The 17,567-nt window shown below is 58.1% G+C and overlaps 1 protein-coding gene across 2 annotated transcripts in view; it reads left to right on the top strand.

The window, feature by feature from the left end:
• The window catches only part of CDC45 (cell division cycle 45), a 40,693-nt gene that overhangs the window by 14,642 nt on the left and 8,484 nt on the right, over positions 1-17,567 (top strand). For both annotated transcript variants that reach the window (XM_043967339.1, XM_043967350.1), the window contains exons 5-15: positions 165-323; positions 2,162-2,217; positions 2,574-2,622; positions 3,474-3,535; positions 5,348-5,398; positions 7,949-8,068; positions 8,481-8,612; positions 10,356-10,454; positions 13,906-14,067; positions 16,728-16,866; positions 16,974-17,057. In XM_043967339.1, the coding sequence (XP_043823274.1) occupies positions 165-323; positions 2,162-2,217; positions 2,574-2,622; positions 3,474-3,535; positions 5,348-5,398; positions 7,949-8,068; positions 8,481-8,612; positions 10,356-10,454; positions 13,906-14,067; positions 16,728-16,866; positions 16,974-17,057 (1,113 nt within the window). The remainder of the gene's footprint in view (positions 1-164; positions 324-2,161; positions 2,218-2,573; positions 2,623-3,473; positions 3,536-5,347; positions 5,399-7,948; positions 8,069-8,480; positions 8,613-10,355; positions 10,455-13,905; positions 14,068-16,727; positions 16,867-16,973; positions 17,058-17,567) is intronic.

The following is a 17,567-nucleotide window of genomic DNA, read 5'->3' as shown; positions in this document are numbered from 1 at the left end:
GGGGCTTGGATTAGATCTCTGGGGCCTAGGATCCTTCCACTGCCTTGATGGCTTGCAGCACGTGGCCACATTGTCCCCGCATGTGGCAAAGAAGCAGCCTGGAAAACAAGCTGGGAGGGGCTGGGCCTCCTCTGCCTGCCCTCACTGCCCACCTTTTTCATTAGATAAAACTGCTCATTAAACAAGATGACGACCTGGAAGTCCCTGCCTATGATGACATTTTCAGAGACGAGGACGAGGACGAGAATGAGGACGAGGACGAAAAGTCGGGCGGCGAGGACGATGGCTCGGAGCCTTCTGGGAAGCGTTCTCGGTTTGAAGAGGTGTGTTCCCAGCAGCCCTCACTGGGCTGGGGAGGTCGCCCGTGCTTCTTGGGCACTGCCGGGCTGCAGAGCGGGAAGGGCCTTGGGGGCAGCCCAGCACCGTGTGCCCGAGGGCCAGGGCTGAGGCGCCTCTCTGACCAGGCTGCTGCAGGCTGAGGGATTGTCCTGAGAAGGTGTGTGTGAGTGTGCGTGTGTGACTGTGTGTGAGTGAGTGTGTATGGCTATATTGTGTGTAAGGGTGTGCGTGTGTGTTGGGGGAGGTGGTGTCTGTATTTGCAGTTAGCCCTCACCTCAGTGAGGGGGCAGGGTTCTGCTCCAGGTAGGAGAAGGGTCTGGTGGCGGAGTGATTGCAAGATGCTGTTTTACAGGTGAGGAAACTGAGCCTGGAAGAGATCCCCTGGTGCCTGGTGTCCCATGGCACCAGGCAGGATTTGAACCCAGGTCTTCCTGACTCTCCGGTCTGGCCTTTGAAGGCCCGTGAGTGTAGCTCCAAGAGTCCCGTGGCTAAGTCCAGACCCTACCTACAGTATGAATTCTGGGGAGCCCAAGGAAGATGGGGTTCGATCCTGGCTTCCCCCATTCATACAGGAGAGAGAGAACATTGTGTGGCCTAGGGGAAGAGAAGGTTTGGAAGGCCCAGGGACCGTGGGGACAGGAAGCATTTAAACATTCATGCGTGGCTAGAGCCAGGAGAGGCCTGGACCCACCTCGCTGAGCCTCCTTTGGACCGGGATCCTGGGGATGTCCCCTCTCAGTAAGACATTGAAGGCACGTGAGATGCCTTTGTGCCATGGACAGCATGACTGTGTCCTGCAGGTCAGTCCAGTCCAGCCACCATGTGCTGAGCACCTACTGTGTGCCGGGCTCTGCACTGGTGGGCACAGACAAAAAGCAGAAGGGTGCCTGTTGGGGGCTTCTCTGCCAGGCTCCTGAGAGATGGGGTCGCTTCTCTGGGGAGAAGGCTTGTGACTCGGGGGCGTCAGGACCCTCCCTGGTGTGGCCCAGCAACTTCTCCGTCGCCTCGTCCCAGAGCGGCCTGGGCAGTGCGTGGGGAGGGGTCACGCAGCCAGGGTGCAGACCCTATGGCTGGAGGTGCAGGCTTCCTCTCTGCCTTCAGGAGAGCAGCTTTCTCTTAGGATGGTACAGCTCAGTGGTAGAGGGTACGGGGGCCCGGGGCTTGAGGTCAGGAGGAACAGGGTTCAAATCCAGCCTCAGACACTTACCAGCAGTATGACCCTGGGCAAGTCATATAACCTCTGCCTGCCTCGGTTTCCTCAACTGTAAAATGAAGGATTGGACTGGAGGACCTCTCAGATCCCTTCCTTCTTGAAGTCTGTGGTTTCATGATTTCATTTAGCCCCCTAGGGTGAGAGGCTTGGGCCTGATGCCCTGCAAGGCCCCTGCTGGCTCCAAATGTCCAATCCCATGACCAAGCAATGGGCCTGGAGTCTGGAGGCTGGAGTGGAAGTCCTGCGTCAGACACTGGTCACTTTGTGACCCTGGGCAATTCCTCTTCTCCAAACCTCAGTTTCTTCATCTGTAAAATGGGCCTAACGCCTAACAGAGTGACTGGGGGCCTGGAATGAGATTGCCAGACCCAGGGCATTTCTCCAAGTCTGAGAAATGTCCAAGGGCTCTGGACATGTCGTCTCTGCCAAGAACTGGCCTGTCCTCGATGACTGGCCGTCACCTGCTGCTCCCGCGGCCCTGCGGCTGGCCTGCCGGGCTGGAGAAATGCGCCCAGAGTGGGAGCCTCCTCCCGAGGCCACCCGAAGTCAAATGGAAATGGGATTGGCCGGCCTCTGAACAGGATCTTTTCCCTTCCTCCCAATGGTCAGGATGTGATTGAGCGGACGATGAAGAGGAGACAGCGAAGAGAGTGGGAGGCCCGCAGGTAGGAGACCCGTGCTGTCTCTGACCCCTCAGTGGCCTTTCTGTCAGGAAGCGAGGCCTGGCTGCAGGGGGCCGAGCCTCCTTCCCTTCCCTCTTCTCCCTGCGCTCCTCCTCTCCCCTAGCCCCTGACCTCTGCGTGGGGGGCCCTGGAAAGGCTTCATGAGCCTCGCCAGGCCCTGGGAGGCGGGGCCTGCAGGTAGCAATGGAAAGAAGACTGGGCTGGGGGTGATGGGGCGGTGACCTGCCCAGGCTCCTGAGCTAGGCCTCTGGGTGCCTCCGCCCCACGTGAAGGAGGCCAGCCCTGTCAGGCCTCTTGGCTTCATGCAGCCTTGACGCCGTGCCCTCCTGTCTTCCCAGGAAAGAAATCCTCTTTGATTACGAGCAGTATGAATACCACGGGACCTCGGTGAGTCCAAGCAGGTGGCTGGGTGCTGGGCCCTGGGGGGCCTTTGTCCCGGGGCAGGGGGTCACTGCACCCCTTTATCTTGTACTCATGCCCTTTGTGATTCATTGTTGAGAAGGCGGCGCCGTCTGGTGTATGCGCCTTTGCTCACCTGTAGCCCCCCACCTCTCTTGGGGGACATGGGGATTGGGCTTCATGCCCTGTTTCCCAGAAGCGGGACGGGTTATGACAGTGAATTGGTGTCTTCAGTTGTGCCTGGAGTCGTCATGTAGACGATCTCTTCATGAATGTCTTCCTGGGCTTTTCTAGCTCCTCACGCCATCATCCGCTGCAGTGCTAAGCTGTTGCTTTGCATCCCTCTGCTGCCTTTTCTCCTGGCTCCCCGGGGGGCCGGCAGCCACCTTGTTCCCCCCTGCCCCCACAAAGGGTGCTGCCGTCTGTGGCTCCTGAGATACTGCCGTCAGATGGGAAGTGGCGGGGGGGGGGCATGGCCCCCATGTTGCAGAAGCCAGAAGCTCTCGGCTCTGCTTTCATGGCTTAGACGTGGTCAGACTCCCCCGACCCTGGAGGCTCTAGGACTTCACTGACGTGGGCCTTCCCTCCAGCAGAGCCCAGCCTGTCCTGCTTAGCTCTCCTCCCTGTGACTCCCCCTTCCACACTCATCGTGGGATCAGAGAGCCCCTCGAGACTGCCCCCCGCTGGGCTGAGAAGGCCACAGAGGCCCCCGAGGGCAGGGAGTTCCTTTCATACGTACCCCCATGGGTGGCCCAGGCCAGGAGCCCTGGGTGGGGCCACGCCAGGCCTTGTAGGTGGCTGCTGCTCCTGACCCCGTGTCCCTGTTCTCTCTCTCCTAGTCCGCCATGGTGATGTTTGACTTGGCCTGGGTCATGTCGAAGGATCTCAACGACATGCTGTGGTACGTATACCGGCCCCACAGGGGGCTTCCTTCCCTGGCCCTGAGGCTGCCCGTCCTCTGGCCTGGGAACAGCGCGTGCCTGCCGAGGGGGCAGGGCAGGATGCTGCTGGGCCCGAGGACGTGCTCGTGAGCACACGCAGCCCCCCAGGCATCAGGGATGTTAGCCGGTCAGTGATACTTTGCAGGAAGGAGTCCCACGGTCACACTCAGCAGGGGAGCCGCCATCTTCCTAACTGGGCACAGAAGGCCTTCCTGCTGCCTCCGGGCCCCCTGGAGGTCAGGCTGAAGAGGCTGTTGACCATTTCTGCAGAACCCATTAGGGGCAATGATGGCTGTGCAGTCGGGGCCTGGGTTCCAATCCTGGCTCTCCTGCTTCACTCCCTGGATGACCTTGGGCAGGTCACCTCCTGTCGCTGGGACTCAGTTTCCTTGTCTGGGCCAGATGCCGTCCTGTCTGGGAGGCTCTTCTGGGCCGGAGTGGCCCTTCTCACCCATTTGGGGCTCAGGACCCCCTTACCCTCTGAAAAAGCATTGAGCACATCTCCCCTATGAGCTTTTGTTTATGTGGGTTCTGTCTATTGGCGATGACTTAGAAACGTAAACATCCCAGTACCAGGAGAATTGTTCAGACCTTGAGGACTCCCTGGCAGGGCCTCAGGGGTCCCTCCAGCCCCCCTTGAGAGCTGCCGCCCTCGATGGTGTCTGAGGGCCTGCCCAGGCCTGAGAGCCTGTGCTTTGGCGAGGCTCGAAGTTCAGCTCGGCCCAGTGCATTTCCTGGTGAGGTGCGTGCTCGGGGCTCCAGGCATCTCCCTTTCGTGCCCCTGAGCAGCGGTCCTGGGCACATCAGATCCAAAGGAGGGCAGTGACCTATCTCAGCCCCGTCATAGTGAAGGAGAAGGATGAGGCAATGGGTAAAAAGCTCAGGGAGAGAGAGCGTGATGAAATCCTGTGCCCACGCTTTCTTCTTCGAAGCTCGGCCCCTCCTAGGTGTGGGTGTTATTTACTGAGCCCCCTCCGGCAGATTGGGAAACTGAGGTGCTCATGATAAGGACCTGAGGTAGGGCTGGCACCCAGGCCTCGAGCCCCTCTGGCGGCAGAGTCAAGCCCCCTCCCCCAGCTCCAGAGGGTGATCTTTCCCCTATCTCTAGGGGGCTTAGGGAAGGCGGGGTGCCAGGATCCGGCCTGGGGAGGAAGGAAGAAGAGGACAGGGGATGCCAGGATGCCCCCTTCTGACTCCTGGGAGCAGGACGGCGAGAAGCCTTAAGGCAGACTGGTGAAAAAAGGAAGGGCAGCCTGGCTGAGGGGAGGACCCTACATTAGGAGTCAGGGGCTCCCAGGGCAGAGCAGAGGGACATACCCTCCCCGCCCCACCCCCGCCCCAGGCCTGCCTGTGAGGCCAACCCCCTCCTTTTATAGAGTGGGAAACTGAGGCTCAGAAAGGCAGCGGAGGCAGCATTTGAACCTGTGTCCTCTGACTTCAGAACCAGCCCTCTCTCCACTGATGGAAACTGGATTACTCTGCTGCCTCTGAGCTTTGAGAAAGAATGTGGAGATTTCAGGGCTGGAAGGGACCCAGGCTGTGTCTGAGCACAGGGAGCCTGCCTAGAACATCCTGACAAGCCTTGGCTTAAAGATCTCCAGTGACAGGGAGCTCACTACCACCCAAGCCAGCCTCGGTCCACTTTTGCAGGCACGATCACCAGAAGTTTTTCCTCAGTCTCCCTCTTGCTGTGACTGTCCTGACTCCTGAGCTTCCTTCCTGCTCTGGCCCAGGGGCTCCTTCCCTCCACCTTGTGCTTTCTCTCCTTCCAGGTGGGCCATCGTTGGACTGACTGACCAGTGGATACAAGACAAGATCACTCAGTAAGGGCGTCTTCCCTGGTGGGCTCTGGGGGTGCTGGGCACGGCAGGGGACTTTGGGGAAAGATGTCATGGCCCGAGGCCGGAGGAGCTTGGGCCGGATGACTGAGTGACCGGGAGAGCCTGGCCCTAGCTGGGAGGGGACCATCAAGGCCCCCAGTGAGGTGCCCGGGCTGGGGAGCACTGAATGTCTGGGGCAATAGAACCGTTTGTGTAGCTGTCACTTTCCCTTCCCAGGCTCAGGTGACAGGATCCAGCGTCCAGTCTAGTAACCAGCACTCATTAAGCAACTACTGTGTACTGGGCTTTGGGGATACGAAGGAGAAATAAATCCCCGCCCTGTGGGGCCTTGGCTTCTGCCTTTGTGGGTGGGCCATGTAGCACCAACTGATAAGGAGACTAACAACTATGGGCCATTAGAGATGGTGCCTGAGCCAAGCCTGGAAGCTAGTCAGGACTGGGAGGGGGGCGTGCACCCCCAGTGGCGGACATGGCATCTGTTTGGGTCACGGCACGTGGGCGACTCTACTGGAATGCAGAGTGTGGAAGGGCCTTGGACTGGGGCCTGGGGTGTGGATGCTCCTCCTGCCTCCACCCCTGACGCACTTGGTGACTGTGGCACAGTCATTTGCCTCTGTGGGCCTTGGTTTCTCAGTCTGTCAAATGGGATGAATAACCTTCCTTGAACTTTTTTTTTTTTTTGTGAGGCAGTTGGGGTTAAGTGACTTCCCCAGGGGTCACACAGCTAGTAAGTGTTAAGTGTCTGAATTTGAACTCAGGTCCTCCTGAATTCAGGGTAGGTGCTCTATCCACTGCGCCACCTAGCTGCCCCCAAATTTTGGAATGCAATATTCCTTTTTGTTTTGTTTTGTTTTTTGTTTGTGAGGAGAGAGGGGGCCATGGGAAAGACGTTTGAAAAAGCTCAGGAGTTCTGAATGTCCAGGACTGTCCCATGGCTGGCATCCTTCCTGCCCCCTGTCCATACCCGCAGGGTGGCAGCAGCAGTGACCTGGGATGCGGGAGCCAACCGCAGCCTCCCCTCGGGCTTTGCAGGGCTCACTGTCCAAACAAGGCCCGGGCACTGGGTCTGAGCCACTTGCGTGCTTCCCACCTCCAGACCTTTGTACAGCCCTCCCTGTGCCTCTGAGCACCCTTCCCTCCACGTTGGCTCAGGCGCCTCCCTCCTGGATTTCCGTCTCCCTCCCCTGCACTTACTTAACTGGTATTTACTCATCTCTATACTGGCTGTAGCCCCTGGGGGAATAGAGGCCTCTTGAAGGCAGGAAGGGCTTCAGTTTCATCCTCAGGGCCTAGCCCAGTTCCTGGTACACAGCTGGTGCATAATCAGCCTCCATGGCTGTGGTGGGGGGTGCAGATGAATCCTCAGCTCTCAGAGCAGGGTTTCTTGACTTGGCGTCTGTGTCTGCGGGGAGACTTCAGGCCATCTGTGACTGGGGGCGGGGGATCCCACCTTTGTTTTCCCCCACCTGTGGCTTCCCTGGCCTCGCTGTGTTTTATGGGTTTATGAGGTGTCCACAGGCCCCACCAGACTGCCCGGGGGTCCAGGACCCCAGAAGGGTGAGGAGCCCTTACGGTGACTTGGTTCTACCCCTGCCTTGTCACCCCGGCAGGTCAGGCTCTGCCTTGGTTTTGTCATCTGGTTGTTGTCCTTCGTGTGACGGACGAAGCCAGAAAGGACGGGGCTCCCGCAGCACCAAGCCAGGGCAGGGGCCCTTCTAGGGCCAGGGACCTGGGGTCTGGTTTGGCTGGGGAGGCAGGAATTTGAATTGGTGCCACCTCCTGACATGGGAAATGGCCAAGGCGGGGATTTGTTTTGCTTGATTGTAAATATTTGTTAGAAGAGCTTTGATTTTTCTTTTTCAATTGAGATGGGAGGGGTCTCTGTTCTCAGGCCCCTGCCAGCTCTGACCTTTCCCATTCTGATGGCCCTCCAAGTTCTGCCATCCCTTGTTCTAAGGCCCCTCCTAGCCCTGCCATCCCCTGTTCTCAGGCTTCTCCTACCTCTCACATCTCTGTTCTAAGGCCCCTCTCAGCTCTACACTCTAGGATTTGCTCTGAGATTCTGTCTCATGACTACCCTCAAGTAGCAGAGCTGATCTGGGCCCCAGGCCACAGTTTTCCTCCCCACCCTGGCTCTTCTAGCGCCTTTATTCTCCACATAAGGGGTGTAGATGAGGGTTTCTCTGCCTCCCAGAGACATGAGTTGCTTTGCCCGTGGCTGCTCAGTCTGCCAAGCTGGGCCTGGCATCCAGGCCTCTGGGCCCAGCTCTGGGAGCCCCCTGTGCCAAGAACACGCAGAGATGCAAAGTCCTCCTGAGGCTGGGGGGGAGAGGCCTTTCTCCAGGGTACCTTCCCTCAGCTCCCCCGTGCCACTCTGCTGGCTCGGGCACTCCCTCTGCTCAGAGGTGGGCAGAAGCACCTCCTGGCACGTCTGGGCCCTGCTGGGAAGGGCCTGAGCCGTCCACGTGCACAGCAGTCATCATCGCTGTGTGGGGAGGAGCTCCCTGACGGCCGGGGCCCTTCCTGTTTCAGAATGAAGTACGTGACCGATATCGGGATCCTGCAGCGTCACGTGTCCCGACATAACCATCGCAATGAGGATGATGAGAACTCCCTCTCCATCGACTGCATGCGGATCGCCTTTGAATACGAGTATCCTTGGATGGGGGAAGGGCAAGCAGGGGCCCTGATCCTCCTCCCTTGTACCCTGGGAACTGGGGATCTGGGAGTCGGCTCCCTGCCCCCTGCACCTTGCCTCCTCCCCAAAGGCCTCCCATGAGCTCTGTATAGAGCCCCACACTTAGGGCCAAGGGGGAGACGGGGCCCTCACTCTGGGACCCAGGGGGTTCTGTGACTTATCCAAAGTGACGCAGGCCATGAGAAGCAGAAGCTAGAGCAGCCCCTCTTCCCTGTGCTGGGCAGCCTGGGGTCATGGGTAGTACTGGGGAGGAGCAGGGGCTTGTCCCATGAGCTCCGGAGGAGAGGAGGGGCGGGGTGGGCATCAAAGGCCCCTGAGGCGGCCAGATGTGGCCTGGCATTGTCCTTAATGCCCGTGGTGTCCTAGCCTGCGCCTGGCGCTCTACCAGCACTGGTCCCTCTATGACAGCCTCTGTAACACATGCTACACGTCTGCCAGGCTCAAGCTGTGGACTGACCAGGGCCGGAAGCGGCTTCAGGAACTTCTGGCGGACATGGGGTGAGTCGGCCCCAGGGTCACAGCGTGCTGATAATGCTGACCCCTGCTTCTCCAGTGCTTCCTGGGTTATCAGCTGTCCCCCCCTCAGCCCTGCACCTCATGAGATAAGGGTGCAAGAGAGAGAGAGAGTGAGAGTGTGTGTGAGAGGGTAGAGAGAGAGGAGAGAGAGAGAGAGAGAGAGAGAGAGTGTGTGTGTGTGTGTGTGTGTGTGTGTGTGTGTGTGTGTGTGTGTGTGTGTGTGTGTGTGTGTGAGAGAGAGAGAAGAGAGAAGAGGAGAAAGGTAGGGAAGGAAGGAAGGAGAGAAGAAAGAGAAAGGTAAAGAGAGGGAGGACAGGACAGAAGTGGGAAGAAAGAGCAAGAGAGGAGAGACAGGACAGACAGAAGGAAGGAAGGGGCAGCTAGGTGGTGCAGTGGATAAAGCACCAGCCTTGGATTCAGGAGGACCTGAGCTCAAATTTGGCCTCAGACACTTGACACTTAGTAGCTGTGTGACCCTGGGCAAGTCACCTTCATTGCCCTGCTTCCCCACCCCCCAAAAAAGAAAAAAAGAGAGAGGGAGAAAGAAAAAGGTTTTTTGAATGGGAGGGCAGGGCAATGAGGGTTAAGTGACTTGCCCAAGGTCACATAGCTAGTGTCAAGTGTCTGAGGCCGGATTTGAACCCAGGTCCTCATGGATCCAGACCCATGCTTTATCCACTGCACCACTTAGCTGCCCCCAAAAGATTTTTAAAGAAAGGAAAAAATGACAAAGCAATTCCTCAAAAGTAGCCAACACATGAGCTGGGCTGGGTGTGTATGCTGTTTCTCACCCATAGTCCTCCACTTCTCTAAGGAAGGAGGGAGCGCACCGTGCTGTCTGTTGCCACATTCAGAGCAGGCGTGTGAAGGAATCCCTTCTTAGTGGAGACTCGGGGCTACCTTTTTGGTCTGGATCTGTGATTTGATCAGTATGGGGGGGTCCTCCCAGTGTGGGAGCCCCCTCCCCAAAAAGCAGACCAGCAGTCTGTTTGTTACTAAGAGATTAAGCAGGCACTGGGCCTGGAAAGGTAGATTGAAGCTGAGCCCGGGGGCTTTTAATGCCAAACAGGAGGTTCTGTTTGTTCCTGGAGGCAATGGGGGAGGGATCCTCATTGTCACAGGTGGAGGATGGAATGGAGAGGGGAGGCCCTTTAGGATACAACGGTCCAGGGAGGAGGTGATGAAGACTGTGGGAGTTGTCAGAAGGGGCCGCGGTGGGGGGGGGGTGCTTCTAGGTTTTAGTCAAATGGGGCAGAGAGGAGGGGGTTTGAACAGCCATTTTGAGTTTAGAAGTGTTGAGTCTGGTTCACCTGCAGACATCCCAGAAGTGTCCAGTAGGCAGTCGGTGATGGGGGCTGCAGGACTGAGGGTCCTCGGGGTGGAGACGATGGCTGAACCCATGGGAGCTGCTGAGGTCGCCGTGGCTGGGAGGAGGGAAGAAGGATGAGGACAGAGCCTCAGGGACACCCATGTGGAGGGGGCAGAACACAAGTGGCCACCCAGTCTAGGAGACTAAGGAGTGGCAGGATTTGAACCCGGGGTTTCCCAACTCTGCGGTGCCCCCTTCCCCCTTGGAGATGGTGAAGCCTAGCAGACGTCCATCTGTCTGTCTGTCTTCTTGGATTTCCCCCCTTGTCCTTGCGGGTGTGGGTGTCCCACTACGGGACGGACGCTCCTCTTTCCCACCGGGGTCGTGGACACTGCTGACCCTCACCATCTTCCTAGGCTGCCCCTGAAGCAGGTGAAGCAGAAGTTTCAGGCCATGGATGTTTCTTTGAAAGAGAATCTGCGGGAAATCCTCGAAGAGTCGGCCAACAAGTTTGGGTAAACAGTCCCTTTTCTGGGCCTTCTTTTGTCAGAGGGGGAGGGGACGTGGGCCTTGGTGGGGCCCCAGCTTCTGCCCCACCTCCAGCCTGGGGCCCGGAGGAGCTCCAGAATGATCCAGCCTCCCCGCAGGTTTGGAAGCCTGGCCGTGGGCCATTGCACCTAGCGCTCTCCTCCGGGGTCACACAGTAGGGCAGCAGGTGGGGACTGTGGCCCCAGGGCTCGTCTTGGCCCTTTCCCTTATTCCTGTGTCCCTTGGGCCACTGCTCCTTTCTGGGCTGGACTTCCCATGTCTCTAAAATGCCCCTGATGCCCTTTCCATCTCCCAGTCTGTGATGGACCCAGAACCAGAACCTCAGACCCCTCATACCCCGGTCTGAGTGTTGCAGGCCTAGCAGTAACTGCAGGGTAGCTACAGCCAAGGCAGCTTGGGATGGTGGCCATGAGCAAGGGGGTTCTGGGGGCCACGTGGGGAGGGGGGCCCCTGAGGGGCTATGTAGTGGGGGGGGGGGCCGCTGGGGCCAGGGGGGGAGGGGGCTGCATGGAGGGGGTATGTAGGGAAGGTGTGTCTTGAGCCAAGGTTTTCCCTCCACCTGGGTCATGTGGTGCTCTCTGTGGCAAAGGCTGATGGGTGGGTTGGTGAGTCTGCCCTCCACCAGTGTGGGGGATGGCATGGGTGTGAGCTCGGCCCTCACTAGTCTGCTCTTAGAATACCTCCCATTCCTGTGGTGCCTTCAGGTTGGCAGTGCCCTTTACGTATGGTACTTCGTTTGACCCTCATGAGCCTGAGGCAGATAGGGGGAAGTGACTTTCCCAGGGCCCTACAACTAGGAAGTGTCTGAGGCCAGATTTGAGCTCAGATCTTTCTGACACCCACTGGGCCTGTCTTTGCACAGCCAGTCTAGCCCAGAACAGAGAGGCAGATCACCAGGGTGACTCTGAGCCACAATTCTCAAGGACCATGTGCTATGGGGTAGAGGGGTTACAATCTGCACTGGTGAAAGGTCTGTCTGCTCCCAAGAGATCACAGACCCTTGAAGTAGGGAAGTCAGGAGCAGACCCCCCCACAGCAGCTCCTGCAGTGGTCCAGGGGTGAGGGCACGGGGCCTGCTCCAGGGAAGGGGGTGTATGGGAAGGATGCTGCACAGGTGGCCTCCACAGGTCTTGGCGCCAGCTTCAGATGTCTGAGAGGCAGTGGGAGATGAGAGACTGGAGGTCAGCGCTATCTGAGAATCGGTAGAGAGCTCACTGAGTCTGTGGGAGCTGCTGTGGTCACCGAGTGATACAGGGTCGGGAGAGGAGAGGGCTCTGGCCACAGCCTTGGGGGACTGCCCCCATTAGCAGGCACAACCTGGAGAGGGATCTGAGGGAGGAGCCAGGGTAAGATGGTAGTGTATGCCACATTCTGCACCTGTGGCCCCCCACCTCTACCACAAGGAGGGTGGTATTTTCAGCCAAGGACACAAAACTCCGGAAGGCCCTATATCATCCTCTCGTGTGGTGTCCTGTCAGCTGGTCTTTGCCTGGGGACAGGCCTCCAGGTGTGCACCCAAGGATGCCCCTTCCCTTGCACCAGAGACACATGGGGCCTTTAAGGACCTTCTGGCGTGGAATCCAACTCTGAATCTAAATTTAGGCTTCCGAGGCTCCTTGTGATTGTTTGGTGAAACGATTGTGTCTGTTCCTGCCATAAGCAAACAGGAGCCTGTTTACATTTAGGAGAGACTGTTTCCTGGAGCCTGCCCTGGTTTTTGGGCCGCCCTCTGAGCAGACATGGATTTTAAGTTCCAGAGATGGGGGTGGGAGGGTGTAGACAGAAGGCCCCTGTGCCTGGAGGGCAGCTTTGGAGCCTGGCTCTCAAAATCCCAAAAGTGCAGGCTCAGAAGGGCCCCACCTATGCCCCACGGCCGACTGCTAGGGACAGGGAGCTCACCACCTCCCCAGGCAGCTCTGAGGGGAAGGAGCCTTAGATCCAGCCTAGAGCTGCCTCTGTGGCTCCCATCTTCAAGGAGGGGCCCTTGGGGACGTCCATCTCCCTCTAGAGCTGCGAGGGGGCCACCTCATAGGCTGCAAGTGGCCTCCCATCCTGGCAGAACCAGGTTAAAACAGAAGAGGGAAATGTTTAAGGCTTAAACAATGAAATCCACTACCAGGGAGATGATGTCACCACACACACACACACACACACACACACACACACACGCGACCTGCAGGGGTTGGTTTCTGTTTGAGTTTGAGGCCTCCCAGCATCCCAACCCGTCTTCTCTGCAGGGAAGGCATCAATTGAACCCAAGAGCTAACATTTCCATGGTACTTCCCCTGAAGTTCTAACGCTCTAGTGGTTCCAGGAGGCTTGGGTTCTAGGTCTGCCTCTGATAGGTTGGCTGTGTGACCCCAGGCAAGTGCCTCAGGGTCTCTGTGTGGGAGGCAGAGAAGATTCAGAGCCCGAGGGTTATGAGGCTCCTTCCTCGATGTGTCTCTATGATGCTGGAGGCCCAGGCCCCTTCCTTAGGCTGCGTCTCCATTTTCTGGTGAAGGCCTGCTTGGGGGCTGAGATGCTGCCCCCAGCCCCCAGCTGCCTCATGGTGGCTCAGTGACCTCGGGGGGTTTTCCAGAGGCTTCCAAGACCAGAGTGTTTTTTATTTTCCCTTCTTTGGGGAATCTCCCCCACTGGGCCTTGTCGTCTCCCTGGCTTCTTCATCAGATGATTCAGACTCTCACTGAGTGTGACCTTGTCTCTGGGGTCCCTTAGGCAGTGACAAACTCAACTTTGTTCTCACGCCAGTTGGCTCTTTGGGAGCTTGGAACAGGGGATGTCAGGGCTGGGAGGGGCCTGAGAACAAGGAATGGCAGGTCTGGGAGGGGCCTTGGAATAGGGGATGTCAGGGCTGGGAGGGGCCTGAGAACAGAAAACCTCTCCCCCTTCAATTGAAAAAGAAAGAAAATCAAAGCTCTTCTACAAATATTCATAATCAAATGTGACAAGTCCCTACCTTGGCTACTTCCCATCCCCTCTGGCAGGAGGTGGGGAATGCATTTTATCAGGAGGTCTCCGGAGTCCTGCTTGGCCATTCCACTGGTCAGGGTCCCTTCATCTTTCTCTTTTTGATGTTGTTTATTTGGTTTTTTGTGGGGCACTGAGGGTTAAGTGACTTGCCCAGGGTCACACAGCTAGTAAGTGTTAAGTGTCTGAGGCCGGATTTGAACTCAGGTACTCCTGACTCCAGGGCCAGTGCTCTATCCACTGCGCCACCTAGCTGCCCCTCCTTCCCATTTCATAGAGCCCAATCCCACTCCCCTGTCACGCTTAGACACCGTGGCTTGTCCTGTCGTTGCCCAGTGGGTGGGCAATGGGGGACCCACTTTGGAGCTGACTGTCCTATGTTGGGTTTCCTGTTTCCTCTGGCTCGATCACAAAGGACTTGAGTGGCTTTTTCTTCCCCCTGTACAGGATGAAGGACATGCGGGTGCAGACTTTCAGCATCCACTTTGGGTTCAAGAACAAGTTCCTGGCCAGTGACGTGGTCTTTGCCACCACCTCCTTGCTGGAGAGCATTGAGAAAGATGCCTCTGGAGCAGACAACTTCATCCAGGCTCTCGACAGTCTCTCCAGGTATTCTTGGTGATTAGTTATTACCCTGTCCACAAGGGATCATGGGAGCATCCCTTCAGAGGGTCAGCCCCTCCTCTAACAGAAACCAAGGCTGAGAGGGGTGGAGGGACTGGCCACGGCCACGCAACTCCTAAGTGTCTGAGGCACGATTTGAACCCAGGTCTCCCTGACTCCCATTGCAGTGTGGTGTCCACAAGAGAGCTCCTGATTAATTTGTGAAATGGGACAGGCATGCCTGGTTCTTTGGGTTTGTGCCAGAAAAAATCACAACTGGCATTAGGAAATGAGACAGCAATCCCCCTTTAATAAGGCACAGAGGGTGTGGGGACAAACAGCACAGAAAGTACAAGGATGAGCGGCAAGTGGGGTACTGAGCCGATGGTGCAAGGACGGGGGAAGGGGATGGCGAAGGAAGGCAGGCAGTTCGAGGAAGAGGAGGGGGCTGGGCGAGTCACTTACATGACCACACTGGGCAGCAGGGACCTGTTGGTGATGGGGAGGGCTGGGGGCGGGAGTTTGGGGTCCCCTTTTTATAAGATTTTGGGGGGAATGACTATCTCTTCTCTGTCTCTCCTTGGGGTTCTTTCATGAACATAACCAAAGCAGCTCAAGGTTGTCAGTCAAGGTTGCCACAGCCACAGCATCTCGGTCATTGGCACCTTTTGGTGATTTACCTGTCAGAGGCCTAGAGGGCCTGGCCGTGGCACCTGTGGCCCAGAGGTGATTGGGGTGATATCTTGTGGTTTGTAGATTGGGCTCCTTTGGTCTCTGGTGCGTTTGTGCGGGGCTTCCAGGCCCCCCCTGCAATCTTAACTCCTGCCCTCATCCCTTGGTCCTGGCTGTCATGACCAGAAGGGGGGCCGGCACACAAGAGCTCCCCACAAAGGTGTTAGAACTGCAACTTATCCATTGGTCATCCTCTCCCGAAGCCTCCTTGGCCTCCTCGTAGCTTGGAGGCTGTGTGCGCAGAGGCCTGCCAAGCGGGACAGGGCCAAGGGACAGGGGATGACCAGTCACAGGCATGAGGCTGGACCCTCTTAGAGCAGAGGAGGCAACCCTGGGGAAGGGATGGGACTGGCCCAGGGTCACGCAGCTCATGAGTGATGGAGGTGGGAGCCGGCCCTGGGCCTCTGGATCTGGGCCGTAACACACTGGCTCCTGTGGGCCTTGGGTGATGAGTCACGTGGCGGCTGGGGACCAGCTTAATGATCACAGGAACAATAGCGAGTGTTTCTGTAGCGCTGTCCGGTTTGCTGAGCGCTTTACAGACGTCAGCTCATGCAGTCCTCACAACAGCCTTGAGAGCTAGGTGCTGGCGCCATCTTACAGGTGAGGACACTGAGGCAGGCAGCGGATGAGGGCCTTGCCCAGTCAGACCATGAGGGGTCGCTAAGTGCACAGAGAATGGCCCTGAGGATGCCTTCCTTTGGCCACATGCAGGGGATCTGCTGAGGTCTGGGGTCCCACCCTACAGAATCCTGCCCTTTTGCCCCTCGCTCACACCGACCTGGCCCGTTGGGCTCTGCAGAGGCCTTTACCAGCATTTGGTCATTTGAACCTCACAACAACTGGTGAGGAAATGGAGGCCCAGACGGGTCGGGGTCCTCATGGCCAGCTGGAATCAGAGCAACCGGCTCTTTGGGACTCCCAGCACCTCCAGGGAGCACAGACAGAGCACCGCACCCCCCACCCCAAAACACTCCCTGACCTCAGCTCCATCCCAGCACAAACTGGCAGGGAAGGCCTCAGGAAGGGCTCAGGTAGAGGCCCCGAGACTGACTGAACTGTGCGTCATCTGAGCACCAGCCTGGCCCGGCCTGGAGGGGTTCAGCTGTGCCCGAGAGCCAGCAGCCTGGTGAGGCTCGGGTGGTGGCAGCCTGGCTGCCAGGCGTGACTTTTGTGTGGCCAAAGCAACTCCTATAGAAGGGTTGTGATCTGTAGTGGTGGAGAGGCCGCCCCACACTTTCCTGAAACTCTCACCTTTCACAGCTCTTGAGTGACAGTGTAGGCAGGACATTGAGGGCAGGTGCTGGTCTCTGGCTCCTCTGTGGTGCCATGCATCCAGCAGTGGCTTAATAAGTGCTGGCTGAGTTTGCTGAATCAGGACAGCTTCCAACCATGGAGCACTGTGAGGGTCACGGAGCCCGTTCCTCGTAGCGGCTTGGGGGCAGAGCTCAAAGCCTACACAGTGACCTGCAGCCTGTGGCTGCCCCAGGATCACCCCTCGAAAGGGGGAAAGGATTATAGGAGGTGGGGGCAGAGGAAGACTCAGGTAGTGGCCCACAGGCCAGGATGGGGAGAGCACAGAGGTTGGAATGGGCGAGGGCCGTGAGCCTCGGTTTCCTCCACTCTAAAATGAGGAGGCCGGACAGGGTCCCGTGCTGCCCGGTGTCTCTGGGAGGGCCAGGAGACCGTGCCGGGGGAGGCGTTGGTGAGCACTCCTGAGGAGACGGTGAGGGCATGCAGCAGGTCAGAGCCGGGCTCTGTGGGTGAACACGAGTGGGATGTCCTGCAGGGCTAGAGCCCTCGCCTCCAAGGCTGCCTCCTCCCCTGGCTCTCTTGTATGCATGGGTGGTCTCCCCGTCATGCGGTGAGCTCCCAGAGTGCAGGGGCCTGGGCACGCGGGCAGCCCACATTTGTCCCTTTCCTCTGCCTTGTAGGAGTAACCTGGCACACCTCTACCAAGGCCTGGAGCTGGCCAAGAAGCAGCTGCGGGCCATCCACCAGACCGTGGCCAGCTGCATCGGCACCAACCACGTCATCTCCCAGGGGCCCTTCCTCTACTGTTTCCTCCCGGAGGTACCTCCGCCTGCCCTAGGGTGCTTGCCTGCCCACCTGCCCACCTGCTCCCTGGCCTCCAAGCTCTGCCCATGCCCACTCATGCCTCCGCTCTCCTCTCTCCTCAGGGCACGCCTGACATCAAACTGTTCTCCAAGCCCGTGTCTCTGGGCCTGCTCAGCAAATACCTGCTGCAGTCCTTCATTTGTTCGGTAAGTGGCCAGGCCAGCCCCTGCCCGTCTAATGGACAGATGGCGTGTAAATAACAAGTACCCACATGGGGGAAGGTAATCTGAAAGGGGAAGGGTTAATGGTGGGGGTGACTGGGAAGGGCCCCGCAGATGCAGGATGGGAGCTGAGCCTGGAAGGAAGCCGGAAGGTAGAGGCGAGGGGGGAAGAGCGTGCCAGGCATGGGGGACAGTCCGAGAAATCGCCCTGAGGTGGGGAATGTCTGCTGTGTGTGGGAGGGTGTGGGGGAGAGCTTTGAACCTCCCTGACCCTGGCAGTCACAGCGGGCAGGGAAGAGGCGCGGCCAGGCCTGAGCTTGGAAAAGTTGCTCGGTCAGCAGAGGGAGCTTGGGACAGCAGGAGCCTGAGTGGTCGGCCGTAAAGTGACAAGGCCCACCTGGGGCCATGTGAGAGAGAGGGGGCACACACGGGAGATGGTGTAAAGAGAACAGTAAGATCTGAGGCGTGACGGAGGGTGAGGATGACCCTGCCTGA

Source organism: Dromiciops gliroides, chromosome 1 (genome assembly GCF_019393635.1).
Source record: "Dromiciops gliroides isolate mDroGli1 chromosome 1, mDroGli1.pri, whole genome shotgun sequence".
Taxonomy (NCBI): domain Eukaryota; kingdom Metazoa; phylum Chordata; class Mammalia; order Microbiotheria; family Microbiotheriidae; genus Dromiciops; species Dromiciops gliroides.
The sequence above is the reverse complement of the archived record's forward strand: the minus strand, read 5'-3'. Positions and strand labels throughout refer to the sequence as shown.